Here is a 21,901-nt window from a genome sequence, read left to right as displayed (position 1 = left end):
GGGAGGAGGAAGAATGCCTAGTCAACACATTAGAACTATCATCATAATCACCACCACCATCCAAAAATAGAGAGGAGGAAGACTCTGCATCCAATGCATTAAGAAAAATCATCATCATCATCAGAAAAATGGGAAGGCAAAAAATTCCCCAGCCAACAAAATTAAAAAATCATCATTGACATCGTCATCATCATCATCATCAGAAAATGGAAAGGAGGAAGACTTCCAGTTAATGCATTAGAAAAATCATAATCATTACCATCATCATCATCATCAGAAAATGGGAAGGAGGAAGACTCCCCAGTCAACACATTAGAAAACTCATCATCAACATCACCACCACCATCAGAAAATGGGTAGACTCTCCATCAAATGCATTAGAAAAATCATCATCATCATCATCATCAGAAAAATGGGAAGGAGGAGGATTCCCCATCCAATGAATTAGAACAATCACCATCATTACCACCACCATCATCACCATCAGACAATGGGAAGGGCCAAGACTCCTCAGTCATCACATTAGAAAAACCATCAATCATCATCATCATCATCGTTGTCAAATGGGAAGCAGGAAGAATCCCCTTTGAAGCTTTGGGGGGGGGGGGGATAGAAGCTTCCCTTTTATTACTTTTATTGGGGACACCACTTGAACTGCCATGGTTCCATGCCACTGAATCTTGGAAGTTGTACTTTGGTGAGGTACCACCATTCTTTGGCAGAGTAGGCTAAAGATCTTGCTGAACTACAACTCCCAGGATTCCATTGCACCGAGCCATGGCAATTCAATTGGTGACAAATTCATAGATGTAAACATAAGGCCATTAAATACATATATTAAAAGACAGTCATAAGGAACACATTAAAAACCTTGGTCTTAACATAATGGAAGTTTAAATTCATAGGTTGAAATTGACTGTGGAAGACGGCATCAGAGATATTTCCCATGGTTAAAACAACAAGACATGTGTCAGCAACTCAAAAGGACTTGTATATGAAGCTGGTTCTATATAACTGGAACCTGAAACCAAAACAGAAGTATTGATTCCAACCAATCCGCTAGGTTCTTTGCCAGTCCCCACCCTCTCAACAACTGGCAGTCTTCAGCCTCTGCCCATTGAGCATGCCCAGTCATCACCAACCTATTTTCCTGTTATACCTTTCCCCTTCCAAAGAGGTGGAGAAAATGTGACCCTCTAGGCATTGTTGACATGCAATGCTAGTGATCCCTCACCATTGGATATTCTGGTGAGGGCTGATGAGTTGCAACACAGCAACCTCTATCTGGATGCTCACAATTGCCCATCTTGGACCCTGTTTTGCAGTTTCCTTCTTTATTCTGTTGCTACCACCTTCTTGCTAGTGGATGTGTTATTTTGACAATTTAAATATCCACACCAGGAGGGTGAGTTAGCTACATACCCTTCCCTAACTTGGTGCTCTCTAGATGTGTTGAACCACAGCCTCTGCTATATCTGGTTGGCAGGCGATGATGGGACTTAGAGTCCAAAACATCTGGAGCACCCCAGGCTGTGGAAGTCTGATAGAGTTTTAGTATTTAATTGATTAATTGAATCAATCACTTACCAATTTACAAATTGAATAGACATTTTCCTTAATCAGGCAACAGATGGTAGACAGACAGACAGACCCACACACAGATAGATAGATAGATAGATAGATAGATAGATAGATAGATAGAGCCAGTCAGATAGACAGACAGACATGTAGATAACTAGATAATAGTTTTGTTTAAATCAAGAATAACAAGCAGTTTTGTACTTTTGTACATAGAACAAAGGCCCCTTGATGAGGACATCTGCTAGAGTACACTATGTACAAGCAAAACAGGGTGTTTTTTGTTTTATAAGTGTTCTTTTTACATGTATTTGAGAGATTTATCTGTTGATTGGCTAAAATTAATAAGGCTAATTAATTAATTTTGTATGTGCTTTCAAGCATCCTGTTGACTTACATCAACCTCATGGATTTCATGGGGTTTTCTTAGATAAGGAATGTTCAAAAGTAGTTTGTGCTGTTCTTTCCTCTGAAATATAGCCTACAGAATCTGGTATTCACTGAAGATCTCCCATCAAAAATACTAACCAGGGTGACCCCACTTAGTTTCCAAGCTTAGAAGGGATCTGGTGCCCTTAGGCTCTGATCAGATAGTTACTGAACAAATATCTTTTTTAAAAAAATGCTTTGTACTAAGGGTCAGATTATCTAAGTTTATTCTGAGTGGTGGGCAGTTTAACCTTGGTCAACATGGTAGGATTTCACTCAGTAAATACAGTAGAGTCTCACTTATCCAACATAAACGGGCCAGCAGAATGTTGGATAAGCAAAAATGTTAGATAATAAGGAGGGATTAAGGAAAAGCCTATTAAGCATCAAATTATGTTATGATTTTACAAATTAAGCACCAAATCATCATGTTTTACAACAAATGGACAGGAAAAAAATAGTTCAATATATGGTAACGTTATGCATTAATTATTGCATTTACGAATTTAGCACCAAAACATCACAATGTATTGAAACAGCCATGGATCTGGGTGGGAGGCAGACTGCGTTTGATAATACAGAAAGTTGGATGAGCGAAGGTTGGATTAGTGAGACTCTACTGTAAGTACAATCCCCAGACAACATGATCACTGACTATAGTGGCTGGAGATAATGGATGCTGTAGTCTGATACATCTTGAAGGCATCATTAGGTAGGGACAACAGAATTCAGACCCTGGGACTATGACATAGACTACAATTGTCATCATGGCTAGTGGTCCGACTGTTGGTTTCTGAAGTCATAATCCAAAAAAAGTAATTTCCTGATTGTTTCCTCCAAGTGAACTCAAGACCAATACTGCTAGATTGGAGCCTTGGTATATAACTTCCTTTTTTCAGTGCAGCCTACCAACTCGCTGTGGGATGCCCACAAACAAAAGACAAAGGCCATAGCCTTTCCATAGCTTTTTGCCCTGATGACTGATATTTAGAAGTGTAAAGGCTCTGATCTAGCTGAAAACATAAGAAATCTCATGAGCAGTTATCAACTTGCCATTAATAGTCTTATCCATCAATAATTTGTTTTCAGCAGATTCACCTCTCCAGTTATTACAAAAAGCACTGGCCACCACGGCCTTCAATGAAGTAAAATCCTTGGCTAATGCCAGCCCAATCATAAGATATGTTGTGAATGCCAGTGATTACAAAATACCCTCAAACATTTAGTTCCATGGTCCAGCAGCTATCTATTGTTTGGTTCCCTAATCTGCTATCCTGTTGTATGACAGACATAAGCGTAAGCAGTGCTTGGAAAGAACCTTATGTACAAATATTGCCATCTATTTTCTAGCAACATTATAGCAAGGGTGGGAAACATTCGACAATTCAAATGTTTTGGTGTACTCTTTTCATCAGCTTAAGTCACAATGGCTAATGGTAAAGAATTGTGTGAGCTACAACCTAAAACATTTGAAGAGTTAAATTTTTCCCACCACTGTCTGATAAGGCACATGCTAATTTTTCCATGTTTACTTAGTTTATGTGTTTTCAAGTCATTTGTTGAATTATGTCTCCTTTCAAAGTGGTTTCATACTCTCTCCTGACCAGTGTTGACTGTTCTTTCCCAAATCTCTTTTAGCTTTATCTGACTGATGGTATATCCTGGACCATGATCTCCTAAACCAGGCATCCTCAAACTGCGGCCCTCCAGCTGTTTGGGCCTCCAATTCACAGAATTCCTGGCCAATGAACAAGCTGGCAAGGGCTTCTGGGAGTTGGAGGCCAAAACAGCTGGGGGCCACAGTTTGAGGATGCCTGTCCTAAGCATGCCACATGTGGGAGCAAATGCTATGTCAGTGTGAATTTCGTTCAAGCCTATAATTTCGGCATTAGGATGCAACCAAATAAAATTGTTGCAGAGACTGTGATCTAACTTCTTCTGTTAATAACTCAGTTATAATGCTCAGAACTTTAGTTAATAGTGTAAAGGTAAATTCTGAAGTTCAATATGAAGTGCTCATCATAAGCCCTCAAAACCAAATATCAACAAAAGTTTTAAAAAGAAAGCTATTTTGGGTGATATATATTGAGAAACCAGACTTGATTGTTTTATTCTTTGCCAGCAGCAAATCTTTTGTAAAGCTAATGGCTGTTAGATTGCCGTGAGTTTTCCAGGCTTTAGGGCCATGTTCCAGAAGCATTCTCTCCTGACGTTTTGCCCACATCTTTGGCAGACATCCTCAGAGGTTGTGAGGTCTGTTGGAAACTAGGAAAATTGGGGTTTATATATCTGTGGAATGTTCAGGGTGGGAGAAAGCACCCTTGTCTGCTTCAGGCAAGTGTGAATGTTGCAATTAGCCACCTTGATTAGCATTCAGTGGCCTTGCAGCTTCAAAACCTGGCTGCTTCCTGCCTGGGGGAATTATTTGTTGGGGTTTGGCTGTTAATTCCAAATCAGGCTACCTCCCAAGTTCCTAAAGGAAACATATAACAATGCTGGAAATATTCTATTTCCTAGTTACTGTATGGATTGCAGATAAGCTGAAAGGAAACAAGAAAGCCTTTGTGTGTGTGAGAGGGGGGGGGGAGAGAGACAGAGAGAGAGACAGAGACAGAGACAGAGAGAAACTGCCATCATTCTTGCTTGTTAAAACATATTGCAACCAGCCTTGTGAGTTCTAGCTCCTCTATACTTAGTAGTGTGGTCATGTTTAGCCTCCTTCAGATTGTAAAAAGAGATCTCTAGAGGAGCTTTATAGCAGTCTATTTTGCTGAGCTTGATGATGGTTGATGATTAGGATTTTACTGTGCTACCAGTTCTTCTTTGGGCATTGTTAAATATTAACAGGTCTCTGGTTTTCAGTGTGAAAAATGTGATCTTTCAAAAATGTAATCTGCCTTCAATGCAAGCAGAATACAGACTTTTCTATACATGAAGTTCATTGGTGTATATTTGTTTATTTGTTGGTTCTGACATAAATTCATCACTTGATGGGAACCTGATTTCACCACAGCTTAGCCCCAGAACTTTATTTTCAATTCCAAGGTTGGTCCCTAATAATAATAATAATAATAATAATAATAATATACATTTTATTTATACCACACCCCATCTCCTTGAGTGGAGCCAGAGCGGCTTACCACAAGAGTCAATATACAACAAATAAGCACATAGCAAACAACAGAAGTAAACACATCAATTGTATAGGAAATAAATAACAATAAACAAAGTCGCCTCTGGTCTGATATGGGCAGGGTAGAAATAGCTTAAATAAATAAATAAATAAATAAAACTCACAAATATTACTCATAACTATACACTAATGTGCATCTTTGAACATACATAGCAAGAGTGTGCATGTTCTCAAACCTAGAGAACCACTAGTTTAGCTCCTTATGAGAGGCAGTTTGTACCACAGCTATGATTTGAGGGTAACCAGAAATAACAACATGTTACTTTGGAGCTACTGGCAAAAGACTGGCTATTTGTAGCAGGAAGTATCCTGGAACAGCACATGAATGCATTTTTGGCTGATGAAATTGGAGGTCTCAGGCCCATTGGAAGGAATTCTAAGGGGTGCTTTGGAGGTCCTGTGGATTGCCTGTGGCCCGTTGAGGACCCTTCAAGTATCACATGTAGTCCACAGGCTGCTCAATTCCTACTCCTGATGCGCAAAGTACTTTGCTACCACTATAAGGCACCAGCAGCTGCCAGAACATTGCTATTACCATCTGGCCTGTTGCCAGGACATTCTGTGCTGTCTGATCCCATGAGATCTCACCAATACTTGATAATGGTCCACTGACTCTTTCTTCTGGCTGCAATTGGATTGTCCTATTTCTCTTCAGAGCATGTGTTCAGGCATGTGTGAAATGCACATTTCCAATATTGGCTCTGTCATGAAGCAGAGTAAAGGCGTTGCCCTTGGCAGCTGATTTGGAATTTCAGAATTAATTCACTATCAGCAATTAATTTGCTATAATTACCCATTCTTTTTTACTGCTTGGGAGGAGGAGAAATACCTTTTACATTTTTTGTCTCTGGAGCCCATCCAAATAAACTGACCTGCCATGGTTAAGATGCAGGGGGAGTGAACATTTGTGCAATTATGTTTTATTGGTATAATTACGTTTTCCTTAGTATTTGTATCACTTATTATTTTAATTTGAATTCTTTTATTATAATAAATCTGTTAATTGTTATTCCTTATCTTTTGATATTGTGTGATTTAATTATGGCATTGAATATTTGCCTTTTTATATGTATGTAAACCACTTGAGTCCCTTTGGGGAGAGAGGGCAGTCTTGAAATAATAATAATAATAATAATAATAATAATAATAATAATAATAATAATTCCAGTGTATTATTATTTTAAAAAGGTAAACGTTTCCCCTGACATTAAGTCTAGTTGTATCTGACTCTGGGGAGCGGTGCTCATCTCCATTTCTAATTCAAAGCCCCGACATTGTCCATAGATGCCTCCAAGGTCATATGGCCAGCATGACTGCATGGAATACTGTTACCTTCCTGCCAAGGCAGTACCTATTGATCTACTCAAATTTGTATGCTTTTGAACTGCTAGGTTGGTAAAAGCTGGGCCTAACAGCGGGAGCTCACCCTGCTTCCAGGATTTGAACTGCCAACCTTTCGGTCAGCAAGTTCAACAGCTCAGCAGTTTAACCCACTGCACCACCAGGGGGGCCTTCTTCTTCTTCTTCTTCTTCTTCTTATTATTATTATTAATTATTATTATTATTATTATTATTATTATTATTATTATTATTATCTATTTCAGGCAGCAAACGGTTTTAGACCAGTCCTGGAATATTTTATTCTGTAATGACTACTATTCATGATCCAAATTGTATTCCTGAGCTATGCTAGGTTGACCATCTCCTTTTTCAAGAGAAGAAATAAGTTGCTGTCATTGTCAACATCACAACCATCTTCTTGTTCCGGTGTTGTGCCCCTTCAAGTTATTTCTGACTTATGATGGCCTTATTGTGGGGTTTTCTTGGCAAAAATGGTTCCTAGGGAGTTTGTATTTGTCTTCCTCTGAGCCTGACTTGTCAAGGTCACCTAGGAGGTTTCCATGGCTGACTTATGATTTGAACCTTGTTCTTCAGAGTTCTGGTCGAAAGCTCAAACCAGGATGCCCATATTCTGTCTTTAAAAACTTTCCAGTGTATGTGTTTTCAAATCAGCTGTCAAACTTGTGGCTACTCCCAGAGTTCCAAAGGGCCCTTCCATTCAATCATATAACCCAGAATATCCAGGCAGAAAATACCACAGTATCTGCTTTGAACTGAGTCCACACTACAGATGTCACACTCAACTCCTAGAATGATTCCACCAGGGCTGCCTCTGAAAAATCCTGCAAATCTCTTGGGAAGACAGCAGACAAATGTCAGCGCTCTGGAAGAAGCAAAGACCACCAGCATTGAAGCAACACTCCTATGCCATTAATTCCACTGGCCTGGCCACGTTGCCCGATAACTATCTTCCAAAGCAGTTACCATACTCCCAACTCAAGAATGGGAAGTGTAACATTGTGGACAAGAGATTTAAAGATGGCCTTAAAGCTAAACTTAAAAACTGTGGCATAGACAACGAGACGAGAACTGGGAAGCCCTGGCCCTTGAGTGCTTTAACTGGAGGTCAGCTATGACCAAGCACTGCTGCAGAATTCAAAGAGGCACAAATGGAGGGCGAAAGAGAGAAATGTGCCAAGAGGAAGGTGCATCAAGCCAACCCTGCTCAGGACCCCCTTCCTCCTGGAAAACGATGTTCTCACTGTTGGAGAACATGTGGATCAAGAATAGAGCTCCTCAGCCACCACCAAGACACCAGACTTGGAGGACCATCATCCTAGAGCTGCCTAAGAGGGATTGCCTAAGTAAGTAAGTAAGTCCATACTGCCATATATTCCAGTTCAAAGCAGATAATGTGGAATTTTATTCAGCAGTGTGGAAGGGGCCTAAGAATTTCCTAGGCAAGAAAAATCCCCAGAGGTAGTTTGACATGCCTTCCTCTGAATTATAGCCTACAGGATGTGGTATTTATTGGTGGTCTCCTACCCAAGTACTCATCAGGGCTGATCCATTTAGCTTCCAAGATCAGACAGGATCTGATGCCTTCAGAGTAGAGGTTTTGAATCTTTTTTTTTTTTGTTGCTGTTTCAGGGATCCCTTTGCTAGTCAGGTGAAAATTTGGGTTCTTTTCTCAAAATGCAGTGGTAGATAGTTTTATAACACTCAACATCAACACGTCTTTAAATTATATTTTAGAATTATTCAAAATCACATTACAATTTTTCTCACCATATAATTTATCTGATAATCTAACGTAGTGTAACATCTGCTCAAACAGTCCTTTTCAGAAAACATTTAGAAATTCAAAGACACTGCTGGAGAGATCTCTTTCTGACACAATAATGACTGTGATCATGTGTGATCTGATATAGAGTATAACAACTGAAGGCCTTGTGAGCCATTCAGTCCAACCCCCTGCCAAGAAGCAGGAAAATGGCTTTCAAATACCCCTGACAGATGGCCATCCAGCCTCTGTTTAAAAGCCTCCAAAGAAAGAGCCTCCACCATTCTCCAGGGAAGAGAGTTCCACTGCTGAACAGTTCTCACAGTTAGGAAGTTCTTTCTCATGTTCAGGTGGAATCTCCTTTCCTGGTGGTTGCTAGAGTGGTTGAGCATTTCTGTTTCTCAAATAATATGCTGTGTCCAGGTTCGTTCATCTGGTGCTTTGCTATGGCTGACTTCTCTGGTTGAGTTAGTGCCTTTCATGTTCCTTGATTTGTGTCTGGGTAATGCTGCGTTTGGTGGTCCCTATGTAGGCTTCTCCAAAGCCGTATACCATGCAGCTGTGGACAAGTCTACATAGGGACCACCAAACGCAGCAATGGCCAAACTCTAAAATTATTTATTTATTTATTTAGAACTTTTATATCCCATTCTTCTCTACTTCCGTGGAGAGACTTAGAATGGCTCACAGCAAGAATTCAATGCAAAAACAATAAATATCAGTTTAAAACAGCATACAAATACAATAAGTTAAAATACATATAGGCTAAAAATACATATAAACCAATTTGCCAAGTTAAAACATCATCCAGTTTTGTCCACACATTGTAGCCAATAGCTCTTAGTCTTCACTGGTATCCACCATCACTCTGCGAATGCCTGATTCCAAAGCCAGGATTTCACTTGCTTCCTGAAGGACAGGAGAGAGGGGGCAGACCTATTCCACAGCGCGGGGGGGGGGGCACAGAGAAGACCTTGTCTCTCGTTCCCACTAGACGCACCTGTGAAGGTGGTGGGACTGAGAGCAGGGCCTCTCCGGAAGATCTTAAAGCTCTTGGTGGATTATAGGGGAGAATATATAAACACAGGGGAACTCCATACAAAAAACAATCAGGGACAACGAATCACCTCTCAACAAAGGATTCCCCCAGGCAGTAACAAGCCACACCTAAAAACTGTCAGGACATCAAATGCTAGCTGGCCAATTGAAACATTCACACCTAGCTCCAAAAGAGCTCTTTCTCCCACACTGGACCTTCCACAGATATATAAACCCCATTTTCCTAGTTTCCAAAAAACCTCACAACCTCTGAGGATGCCTGCCATAGATGCAGGTGAAAGGTCAGGAGAGAATGCTTCTAGAACATAGCCATACAGCCTGATAAACCCACAACAACCTGAAGGTGACATCATTTTTATCTTTGCAATAAGGCTATGGTACATTGGAATTTCCAATAGATTATGGACTTTAGGTCATGGATTTTCCAATAGGGAGTGCCTTTGGAGGTTTGGGTTAGGGTTAGGTTTCTCTGCACTTGGAAATATAGTTGTTTGTGGAGACCAGAGGCTGTCTGTGTAAGTGGACACTTCTGACACATACACATATACAGATTTTCACTTTTATTATGTGTACAGTTTAGGGGTAGCAAAAGTCATCTAACCCATCCTTGCCCTTGGCCAAGGTGGCTAATGCCATCCTATAGCATTACCCACCTTGGGCCGGCTCTTGCTATAGGAGGGCAGGCAAGAGAACCGCGGCGAGGCTCCAGGGGACATAATTTATGAACCCTCTTCCGAACTGGTGCTGAAGTCCGACGCCGCTTTGCCTTTGTCATAAATAATGAGGCCTGGAGATGGCGAGGGGCTGAGAAGAGGGCGCCTCTCCTGCTGTATTTCTGCCATAATTGCGTCTCCCAAAGGAAAACTAAATCTTTCCTGAGCTTCTTTGCATCCAAGGGCTCACGGGAGGGACGGGGGAAAGGGGGAGGAGGCGAGAGTGACAGAGAAGGGGGGAAAGAAGGAGGGAGAGAAAGAAAGAGGGAGGGGAGAGAGGAGTCACAGCCTCCCCTTCTATTGCGAGGCAGGCGCACTGCAACCCTTGCCACTCGTCCCTTTTGTAATTCCAGCAGGAGGACATTTTCCCCGCTCCTCTCTCCTTTCTCGGATGTTTTTCCCCACGTCTCGTGACGGGGCGGGGAGGTGGAAAGGGAGCGGTGCCCACGCGTGGGAGCAAATAGACCCGCTGAATGCAGATCATGAGCTTCCCCGAGAAAGGAGTTCGTTCCCACACGCGCGCACCTCGCCTCTCCACTTCCCTGGTACAGCATTGTAGTTGTATGCCTTCGAGAAACATAGGAATCTAGCAGGGACTCAAAAGGGAATCTTCTAAGGAAAGGCGTGGAAAGCGGCCTAGTCCTCTCTCGCACATGGAGGGCTGAGGGCAGAAGGAGAAAGACGAATCGATCGGCAGGAGCAGGAAGAGGAGAATACAAAGGAGGAAGAGAAGGAGAAGAAAGAAGAGAAGGAGAGGACTAAGGAGAAGAAGAGAGAGAGAAGAGGAGGAGGAGAATACAAAGGAGAAAGAGGAGAAGAAAGAAGAGAAGGAGACCAAGGAGAAGAAGAGAGAGAGGAGAGGAGGAGGATTATACAAAGGAGGAGCAAGAAAGGCAGGAGGAAAATACAAAGGAGGAAGAGAAGGAGAAGAAGGGAAGGTGACCAAGGAGAAGAAGAGAGAGAGGAGAGGAGGAGGACAATACAAAGAAGGAAAAGGAGAAGAAAATGAGACCAAGGAGAAGAACAAGAGAGAGGAGAGGAGGAGGAGAATAAAGGAGGAGGAAGAAAGGGAGGAGGAAAATACAAAGGAGATAGAGAAGAGAAGACAGAAGAGGAGAAGGAGACCCAGGAGAAGAGGAGAAAGAGGAGAGGAGGAGGAAAAAAGGAGGACCAGGAAGGGGAGGAGGAGAAAGAGAAGTTAAGGAGAAGAACGAGAAGGAAAAGTAATAGGAGGAGGAGACCAAGGAGGAGGAGAAGAGATAGGGGAAGAGAAAAAGGAGGAGCAGGAAGAGAAGGAGAATACAAAGAAAAAAGAGGAGATGAAAGAAGAGGAGGAGACCAAGGAGGAGAAGCGAGAGGAGGAGAAAAGGGAGGGGCAGGAACAAGAGGGGAATGCAAAGGAGGAGGAGGATAAAGAAGAAAAGAAAGAGACGAAAGAAAAGAACGGGAAAGAGAAGAAAGAGGACCAGGAGGAGAGGGGAGAGAGGGAAGGGGAAAAGGAGGAGCAGGAAGAGGAGGAGAGTGTAAAGGAGAAAGAGGAGGAGATGAAAGAAGAGGAGGAGGAGAGAGAGGGGAGGAGAAAAAGGAGGAGCAAGAAGAGGAGGAGGATGCAAAGGAGGAGGAGAAAGAAGAGACGAACGTGAGACGAAAGAAAAGGACGGGAAGGAAGAGGAACAGGAGGAGGAGACTGAGGAGAAGAGAGGAGAAAATGAAGGAGCAGGAAGAGGAGGAGAATGCAGATAAGGAGGAGGAAGAGGAGAAAGAAGAAAAGAACGAGACGAAAGAAAAGAACGGGAAAGAGAAGGAAGAGGAACAGGAGGAGGAGACCAAGGAGGAGGCGCGGAGAGAGAGGAGGGGAAAAGGAGGAGCAGTAAGAGGAGGAGAGTGCAAAGGAGAAAGAGGAGAAGAAAGGAGAGGAGAAGGAGTCCAAGAAGGAGGAGAGAAGAAAGAGGAGGAGAAAAGGGAGGGGCAGGAAGGGGAGGAGAATGCAAAGGAGAAGTAGGAGGAGAAAGAGGAGAAGGAGAGGAAGAGAAGGAAGAAGAAAGCGAAGAAGAAACCCAACCACCATAGATGCAATTTCTCTGTAGAATTCGTTTAGTTTGAACTGACTTTAGTTGCCATGGCTCATTACTATGGAATTCTGGGAGTTCTCATCCGGGGAGGTATCAGCCCTTCTGGGCAGAGAAGACCAAAGACCTGGCCAAAATATAACTCCAATGATGCCATAACACTGAGCCATGCTAGTTCAAGTGGGGTCAAACCTCATTAATTCAGCAGTGTAGATGCACCCTAAAATAACATATTTCTGCAATTTGGTTCCCAAAACACGGGGATTTCAAATAGATTTCCTTCCTTAAGGTGCGAATGAGACTCCCACGGCTCCCTTTGACTGAACCTCTTCCCAGCACCCCATTCTCACTATGAAAGGCCAACTATTTGGATTCCAATTGAGCGACTCCAGACGGCTTTTAAACCTGGAATTGTCGCTTTGCTGTGTCCACATTTGACTTTCTAGCCTGACAGGAACCAGGACTGTTAAGGCATTGACACCCTGATCCTACTCAAAAGGCTTAGGTACCAGCGACGTACTTAATCACGCTAGAGAATGAATCCACTTTAAATCTGGTTTCTGCTTCCTTCAGAATTCTGGAGTTTGTAGTTTAGAGAGGGGCCTTTAACAGCCTCACTAAACTACAAACCCCAGAATTCTGCAGGAGGCAGAAACCGGTTTGAAAACGGATTCATTCTCTAGTGTGGTGAAGTAATTGTAACTTACTTCATTATTAATTAATAATATTAATTAATAATTTATTTATTTAATTAATTATTACTTCATCACACTAGAGAAGTAATTGTTACTTCATTATTAATTAATAATATTAAATAATAATTAATAATTTTAATTAATAATTAATTAATTATTACTTAATCATACTAGAGAATGAATCCACTTTAAATCCGGTTTCTGCCTCCTGCAGAAGTTGTGTTTAATTCCCAACCAATGCCTTTTCAGGATATTTTCCCAGTAACAGAAGCCCACTCTCCCTTTTGACTGTAGGAAACGTTTCAAGGTCACAGGCTCTTAGAGAGCAATGCAACTGAAAAAAGAGGTCTTCCAAATCAACAGGAAAAAAAATAATACTTGGATGCATTGGCTTAAGAGACTACATATCTCTGACGCATTCAGACAGATTTGTGTTCTAATCATTTGCAATTCAATCTGCTTCCAAATGTTAAGACTATTCAACCCATTCAGATCTAGACTTTGGACTCTGAGGAAATTCTATGCTCTGTCTCCAATGAAAAAGAAAAAAAAATAGACTTTCAACCCGGTTCCTTCAAACCTCAACCATATTTTGTGGCTTGTAATACAATACCATCTTATTCCGTCCTCCTGGGATATATTATAATGTGAACACTTTCAAATAGATAGTCATATCTGTATTAATGTGAGGATTTTCAAATGGCTAGTCAGCATAATGTCCTTGAAACGGCGCTGAACGTGCAATATTCTCAATCTATCAGCTATTACCTTTAATACGAACCAGATCAAATCAAATGTAACTACAGCAGGACACAAAGGTTGCGTTCATTCTAGTGCACTGTATTGTCGAAGGTTTTCATGGCCGGAATCACTGGGTTGTTGTGAGTTTTCTGGACTGTGTGGCCATGTTCCAGAAGCATTCTCTCCTGACGTTTCGCCTGCATCTATGGCAGAGGTTGTGAGGTCTGTTGGAAACTAGGAAAATGGGGATTTTTCAAGAATGTCCAGGGTGGGAGAAAGAACTCTTGTCTGTTTCAGGTAGGTGTGAATGTTTTGCCATAGATGCAGGCGAAACGTCAGGAGAGAATGCTTCTGGAACATGGCCATACAGCCCAGAAAACTCACAGCAACCCACTGCATTGCAATGTCCCACAACAATATGTTGCACTATTGGACATTTGAAAGCCTTGACGTCTCCCTGAAACATCTAAAAACACCATTGCACCCTGTCAAGTCTTCTTTCCGGTGGGAATTTCCACACATTATTGGGAAAAGTAGATAACTCCACTTGGGCAGAAGAACTCATTAGGAGACTATAAGAAGGACAAGACTACAAGAAAACAAAAGCCACTGGTCTGCATTAACATCTATTTAAAATATTATTTTAAAATATTATTATTATTATTAATATTAAATATTATTAAATATTTAATAATAAATATATTATTGCAAATATTTATCAACATACCTGGGTAGGATGATATAATTAAAAATAATTATTATTTTTAGAAAACGACGGGAGCAAGAATCCCCAGTCAACGCATTAGAAGAAGAAGAAAAAAAGCAGAAGCCTCTCTACATTATTTTGATGGGGATTCCCCCATTTTCAATCATAGTACTTTTTTCGTGTCAGGAGCGACTTGAGAAACTGCAAGTCGCTTCAGGTGTGAGAGAATTGGCCGTCTCAGGGGACGCAATTGCCCTGGGGATGCCTGGATGTTTTACCACCCTGTGATAAATAATAGTACTAATACTAATAATGATAGTAAAGAGTTGCTGTGAGTTTTCCGGGCTGTCTGGCCATGTTCCAGAAGCCTTCTCTCCTGACGTTTCACCCACATCTATGGCAGGCACCCTCAGAGGTTTTGAGGTTTGTTGGAAACTAGGCAAGTGGGGTTTATAGATATGTGAAATGACCAGGGTGGGAGAAAGCACTCTTGTCTGTTTGAAGCAAGCGTGAATGTTGCAATTGATCACCTTGATTAGCATTGAATAGCCTTGGGGCTTCAAAGCTTGGTTGCTTCCTGCCTGGGGGATCATTTGTTGGGAGCTGGCTCTGATTGAACAAATTCTGGCTACCAGTATTAAAGCTTGGCTGCTACCTGCCTGGGGGAATCCTTTGTTGGGAGGTGATTAGCTGGCCCTGATTGAACAATTCTGGCTACCAGTATTTTAAAAAAATCTAAAATCAGGATAATAAATAAAGAACAACATTCAAAAACAAGGGAATTCCAGAAAGGAAACAATTAAGACTAGCCAATACCTCCCAACAGGCAGGAAGCAGCCAGGCCTTGAAGCTGGAAGGCCATTCAATCCTAATCAAGGTGGCCAATTGCAACACTCATGCTTGCCTCAAACAGAGAAGAGCTCTTTCTCCCACCCTGGGCATTCCACAGATATATAAACCTCACTTGTCTAGTTTCCAATAAACTTCTGAGGATGCCTGCCACAGATGTGGGTGAAATGTCAGGAGATAATGCTTCTGGAACATGGCCATACAGCCCAGAAAACTCACAGCAACCCAGTGATTCTGGCCATGAAAGTCTTCAACAACACAATAATAGTAAAACATGTCAAAAATGGGAAGAAAAATATCCAGTCAACGCATTAGAAAAAAGAAAAAAGCAGGAGCCTCTTTATATTACTTTGATGGGGATTCCCCCATTTTCAATAATAATAATAATAATAATAATAATAATAATAATACGAAGAAGAAGAAGAAGAAGTAGTAGTCATAAAATGGGAAGAAAAATCTCCCGTCAAGCCATTCCAAAAAATCAGAGGCCTCCTATTTTCATTGGGTAGTTCACTATAATATTGCAGTATAGTGGTATACTACAATATAGTAGTATATAATACTAATATTGTGGTATACTAATAATATAATTTATTGTATATACATATAATGTATATACAATAATAATAATAATAATAATAATATCAATATTATATGTATATACATATAATTTATTGTATATACATATAATATTGATAATAATATTCTAGTGTAATACAATATAATACTAATACAATATAATAATTTTATATTATATATGTATATTATATATGACATGCAATATTACTAATAATATCACAGCATAGTGTTATTGTACAATTTAATAATATACAATATGCTATGCTAATAACATAATAGACTGTATATACATATAGTATTTATAGTATTATAGTATAATACAATATAATACTAATAATAATGCAATATAATAATTGTATATTATATATGACATGTAACATTACTAATAGTATTGCAGCACAGTGTTATAGTACAATACAGTAATATAGAATTTTAATATTGTGCTATCCTAATAATATAATAGATTGTATATACATATAATACTGATAATATTATAGCAGAAAACAATATAATACTACTCATAATACAATATAATAATTGTATATTATATATATTACAAATAATATTGCAGTATAGTGTTATAGTACAATATAATAATATATAATACTAATATTGTGCTATGCTAATAATATAATAGATTGTATTTATTTATTTATTTACAGTATTTGTATACCGCTTTTATCACCCCAGGGGGACTGATAATATTGTAGCAGATAATGGCCATCTGTCAGGGGTGATTTGAATGCAATATTCCTGCTTCTTGGCAGGGAGTTGGACTGGATGGCCGATGAGGTCTCTTCCAACTCTTTGATTTGATTCTATGAATACTGATAATATTATAGCAGAATACAATATAATACTACGAATAATACAATATAATAATTGTATATTATATATGACATGTAATATTTTGAATAATATTGCAGTATGCTGTTATAGTACAATATAACAATATATAATACTAATATTGTGCGATGCTAGTAATATAATAGATTGTATATGCATATAATACTTGTAAGCCAGGCTATATATATAGTACATGAATAAATAAATACATTTTCCATCATAATAATTGTCAAAAATGTAGAGGAAGGGGGAAAAACTCAGGTAGCTCATTCGAAAAAGCCAAAGCCTCCTTATGTTAGTTACACTGGAGATTTCCCCATTTTCTGTTGTTGTTGTTGTTGTTGTTGTTACAAAGCGGAAGGAGGAGGAAGAATTCCCCAGGCAAGGCATTAAAACAAAGCAGAAGCTTTTTTCTATAGCTTTAATTCAGAATTCCCCCATTTTCAATAATAATAATGATGATGATGTTGATGAGGATGGTGATATGTTATGTCAGAAAATACAGAGGAGGAAGAATCCCCTCATTTTCTTTTTAAAAGATGCACCCTTTAATGATTTTGACTAGGAATTCCCCCATTTTCAACAACAACAACAACAAAAACCACAATATATTCAATTCTCGTATTCAATGAGACACCTAGTCAATTCAAACAATAGCTTTGGCCATAACTTCATAACCACAGATGTATTAAGAATATGCTACTTTCTAAAGCATAGTAAGGCCCTAAGCTCTTACAAAGAGCAGTACAAAATAAAACATTATACTAACACAATACAGATATGCAAAGCAGAGGGGGTTGTTGCAACACATTAATATTGCTTTGTGTCTCATTGTCACTACGAGAATTGACTAGGGTATTCAAACAAGGGAGCGAGGCTGCACCGTACTATGTATTATTTTGCTTAGCTTAGCACTTCAGTCTGGTAAGCATCAGTTCAGATTGTGTTGAGGAGCATAGCTCGGCCTCCAGGGTGAAGCCAAGCAGAGGCGATTCTGTGTCAAAGGGGATTTTCCCTTTAAAAAAGGACGAGAAAAGGCAATAAAGGAGGAGGAGAGGTCACAAAAGAGGGACACCTACTTGCAGATCGTTTCGAGATTTTTCTTGTCGTCCGGGTCCTGCGTGTAGCTGGCGATGTTGTTGCCCATCTTGAGCACACAGTCCGAGAAGCCCTTGAAGACCGCATCGCACTTCCCCGCCGCTCTGACCGCCTGCACCAGGGACGCTGGGGAGCGAACAGATCAGCACCACGTCAAATGGACAGCTCCCAGCAAGGAGTGGCGGGGGGAGAAAACAGAAAGGTGTGCTTCACCTCCCCAACCCGGCTTGGGGCGCGTCTACACTGCAGTTTGACCCCACTTGAACTGCCACCACGGCTCAAGGCTATGGAATCCTGGGAGATGTAGTTTGACAAGCTCTTTATTTAGCCTTCTCTGCCCAAGAGTGCCGGCGCCTCACCAAACTTACAATCCATGATTCCATAGCATTGAGCCCAGTGACGTCAAACAGTGGAGATGCGCCCTTAGACTGGAGAAGAGGCTGCGAGCAAAAAAGGATCCCTCCTCTACTAAGGTGGGTCGAGTCTAGAAAACATCCACCCACCCAACACAAATAGCAAATCTGCCTTAAGCTCTCTTCACCCCCCAAAAAGCCACCCTGAAACAATTCCTGTATCGGGTCAAGACCTTTAGAGGCCCTTAGCACTGAAAAGATATTGGCGCCCTCATAAATATATCCAGATTCGAAATAGAAACAGCCTCCCTGAGTCCCTCTGGGGAGAGACAGCAGGTTATAAATAAAGATTATTATTATTATTATTATTATTATTATTATTAGAAACACATCAAGATGAATCCACAGCAAGTGTGATCCAATACAACAACTCTGCTGGTTGTTCTATTGGATCACACGTCGGACACTTTCCAAGTGTCTAGGACTGTGTGATGTATTGGCGAATAATGCATGCAGATCCCAGTAGGGTGGCCTTTTGCAGCTGGCAGATGGTAATTTTTTCAGCGCCGATTGTGTTTAAGTGCAGGCCAAGGTCTTTAGGCACTGCACCCAGTGTGCCGATCACCACTGGGACCACCTTGACTGGCTTGTGCCAGAGTCTTTAAATCCTCATATCGATTATTAATTATTATTATTGTTATTATTATTACTATTATTATATTTATTCTTATTTAAAAATGAAACCAAAATGGAAAAGCGTGTTTATTTGTTGCTGACTTCCACTTTGTACAAATTTGGAAAGCTTTCCCCGACTTTTTTAAATTGTAGCTTCTTTTTTTGTGGGAGCTCCTTCTATAGGGAACCTGCAGCTTTTGCAGTGGGTAGATCCGGCAAAGGGAAATGTCTGGGGTGGCCCCTTTTCCCTCCATGCCCTAAGCATGAGCTTATTTCGCTGCATGGCTCATATCACAGATCAACAGTCTTGGGGTTTTTCCCCTCTTAAAATATCCCGTAAATATAAATAAGCATGCAAACAAGACACGCCAACACACAATTGAGTCTAATAATAATAATAATAATAATAATAATAATAATAATAATAATAATAAGGGCAGTGGTGTAGTTTTCTCTCTCTTCTATATTGTTTGGGATTTCTAATCATTTGGGTTCTTTAAAGGTTTCTCGGAATGGCTCATAAATATAAATAAGCTTGCAAACAAGACACGCCAATACACAATTGCGTCTAATAATAATAATAATAATAATAATAGGCAGTAATATGTTTCTCTCTCTCTCTCTCATTCATATATATGTATATATAGTGTGAGTGTTTTCTAATCATTTGGGTTCTTTAAAGGTTTCTTGGAATATTCCATAAATATAAATAAGCATGCAAACAAGATACATCAAAACACAATTGCGTTTAATAATGATGATGATAATGATAATAATAATAATAAGCAGTAGTGTGTTTTTTCTCTCTATATCTCCCTGTTATATATATATATATATATATATATATATATATATATATATATATATATATAGTGCGAGTTTTTCAGATCATTTGTTTTCTTTAGAGGTTTCTTGGAATATCCCATAAATATAAATAAGCATGCAAACAAGACAGGCCAACACACATTGTGTCTAACAACAATAATAGGCAGTAGTGTGTTTCTCTCTCTTTCATATATATATATATATATATATATATATATATATATATATATATAGTGTGGGGTTATTAATCATTTGGGTTCTTTAAATGTTTCTTGGAATGTCCAATAAATATAAATAAGCATTCAAACAAAACACGTCAACACACAATTGCTAATAATAATAATAATAATAATAATAATAATAATATGAGGCAGAGATGTGTTTTTTCTCTCTGTCTGATCTATCCTGAGAAGTTTCCAATCATTTGGGTTCTTTAAAGGTTTTCCTTTCCGTCCTTTCACATTTGAAAACCGTACAAAACCGCAAAAAGCAATATCTGGGCAAAAGTCTGCCAATAACTGAAAGAGAGATTTCATAAGGGCGAATATTAACCCTTAGAGGGACTGCAGCAATCTGCACAGTAGGGTGAAATCCAAGGATTTGAGATCTCATTAGGAAAGGGCAGAGAGAGAAAAACATTGCATTTCAGTAATATAGAGCAGTAATATAGAAATGTGTGCGAGGAAAGAAAGAGTCGGGGAGGGGGAGCGGGGGGGGGGGGGGGAAGAAATCATCAAGAATAGAGATACACTGTCTTCCCTTTTAGAGGTTGTTTCCTGCAGTAACCAATGCAATACGCTGGTGACTCGCGGGCAAATATGTGCTGAAGGGAGGATCTAGAGAGATGGGCTAATAGGATGGATGCAGGTCCCTTCCTTTGGTCTTTCTCCCCTATTCTACACAAGGTTTCCATTTCACACGGCCCCCGAGTTCCCCCATCATCCCAACAGCGCCTGCTCCCTTCTCTCTCTCTCTCTCTCTTCCTCTCCGCTCTGCACATCATGGGCCCTGATTCTTCCCTATCCATCTTCTTCAATCCATCTCACGCCATGAACCCCCTCCTCCATCCAACCTCTTTGAAAAATCCGCAGCAGGAAAGCGGCAGCCTTGGGGAGGAGGCGGATTGGTTGATGGTGTCTTTTCTCTTTCAAGAGCCCCCCCTCACTTCGGGAGAAAAATGCCTGGAATGAATGCCTGGAATGATTCATTTCTAGTTTCCCCTCAGGAAGTCAAAGTAAGGAGGTATTTCCTCCACTTCATTGGCAAATATCTATCTATCTATCTATCTATCTATCTATCTATCTATCTATCTATCTATCTATCTATCTATCTATCTAAATAAAAAGTGTAATGTTCGTTTGTGGGATTAACATATCTCAAAAACCACTGGACGAATTCACACCAAATTTGGACACAAGACACCTATCAGGCCAACGAGTGACCATCACTCATAAAAACATGGAAAAACACAACAGAAGGGACTTAATAGGCCAAAAAAGCAAAAAGACGCTACAGCGCATGCGCAAAAACAACCCCTGGCAAACAAAACACACAATAGCATATCCACACTCTCTTCTGGACTACAGCTCCCAGCATCCCCTAGACAAGGCCCTTTAGGAGAGGAGGATGATCCAAATGCACTGCTTCCAAGATGCAAGCTTTCTTCTCCTTGGATTTTTTTGAGAGCATCCCAATCCCTACATATTTCCAATTTCCTATTCCTGGACTGCAACTCCCAGCAATCCTCCAGATAGATAGATTAGATAGAGATAGATAGGTAGGTAAATAGATTGATCAGGAGGACTGCTGGGAGTTACAGTGCAAGAATAGGTAGAGAAGGCAGAAAGGGGAAAAAGAGGAAGGGAAAGAAAAAGGGGTGGTGAAGGAAGGGAAGAGGAAGAGAAGGAAGGAAGGAGGAAATGAAAGAAAAAAGAGAAGGAAGGAAGGAAAGAGGGAGGGAAGGAAGGAGAGAAAGAAAGGAGGAGAGAAAGAGAAAGGGAATTTTGGCCACAGCAACTCGTGGCGGGTACAGCTAGTATATATGTGTGTATATATTGCCCCCCTTACCCCCCACAATCAGTCTGTTGTTGCTTATGATGCTTGTTTATTATAGTTATGTTGTTTTTATGCTATTTTAATATGTTATTGTTTTAATTGTATGTTGCCTCGGGCTTGGCCCCTTGTAGGCCGCCCCCAGTCCCCTCAGGGAGATGGAGGTGGGGTAGAAAAATAAAGTTATTAATTATTATTATTATTATTAGATAGATAGATAGATAGATATGCCACTGAAGTTGAGGAAATACACACACACACACACACACACCGATAGACAGATAAATAGATAGATATGCCAATGAAGTTGAGGAAAC

General features: G+C 40.2%; 1 protein-coding gene across 1 annotated transcript in view; it reads right to left on the bottom strand.

The window, feature by feature from the left end:
• Positions 1–21,901, bottom strand: part of NRN1 (neuritin 1) — a 33,243-nt gene that overhangs the window by 4,763 nt on the left and 6,579 nt on the right. Inside the window, exon 2 of the mRNA XM_060774775.2 lies at positions 17,661–17,805. Coding sequence (XP_060630758.1) covers positions 17,661–17,805 — 145 coding nt within the window. The remainder of the gene's footprint in view (positions 1–17,660; positions 17,806–21,901) is intronic.

Source organism: Anolis sagrei, chromosome 4 (genome assembly GCF_037176765.1).
Source record: "Anolis sagrei isolate rAnoSag1 chromosome 4, rAnoSag1.mat, whole genome shotgun sequence".
Lineage (NCBI taxonomy): Eukaryota > Metazoa > Chordata > Lepidosauria > Squamata > Dactyloidae > Anolis > Anolis sagrei.
This window is presented reverse-complemented; position numbering and strand designations above follow the sequence as displayed.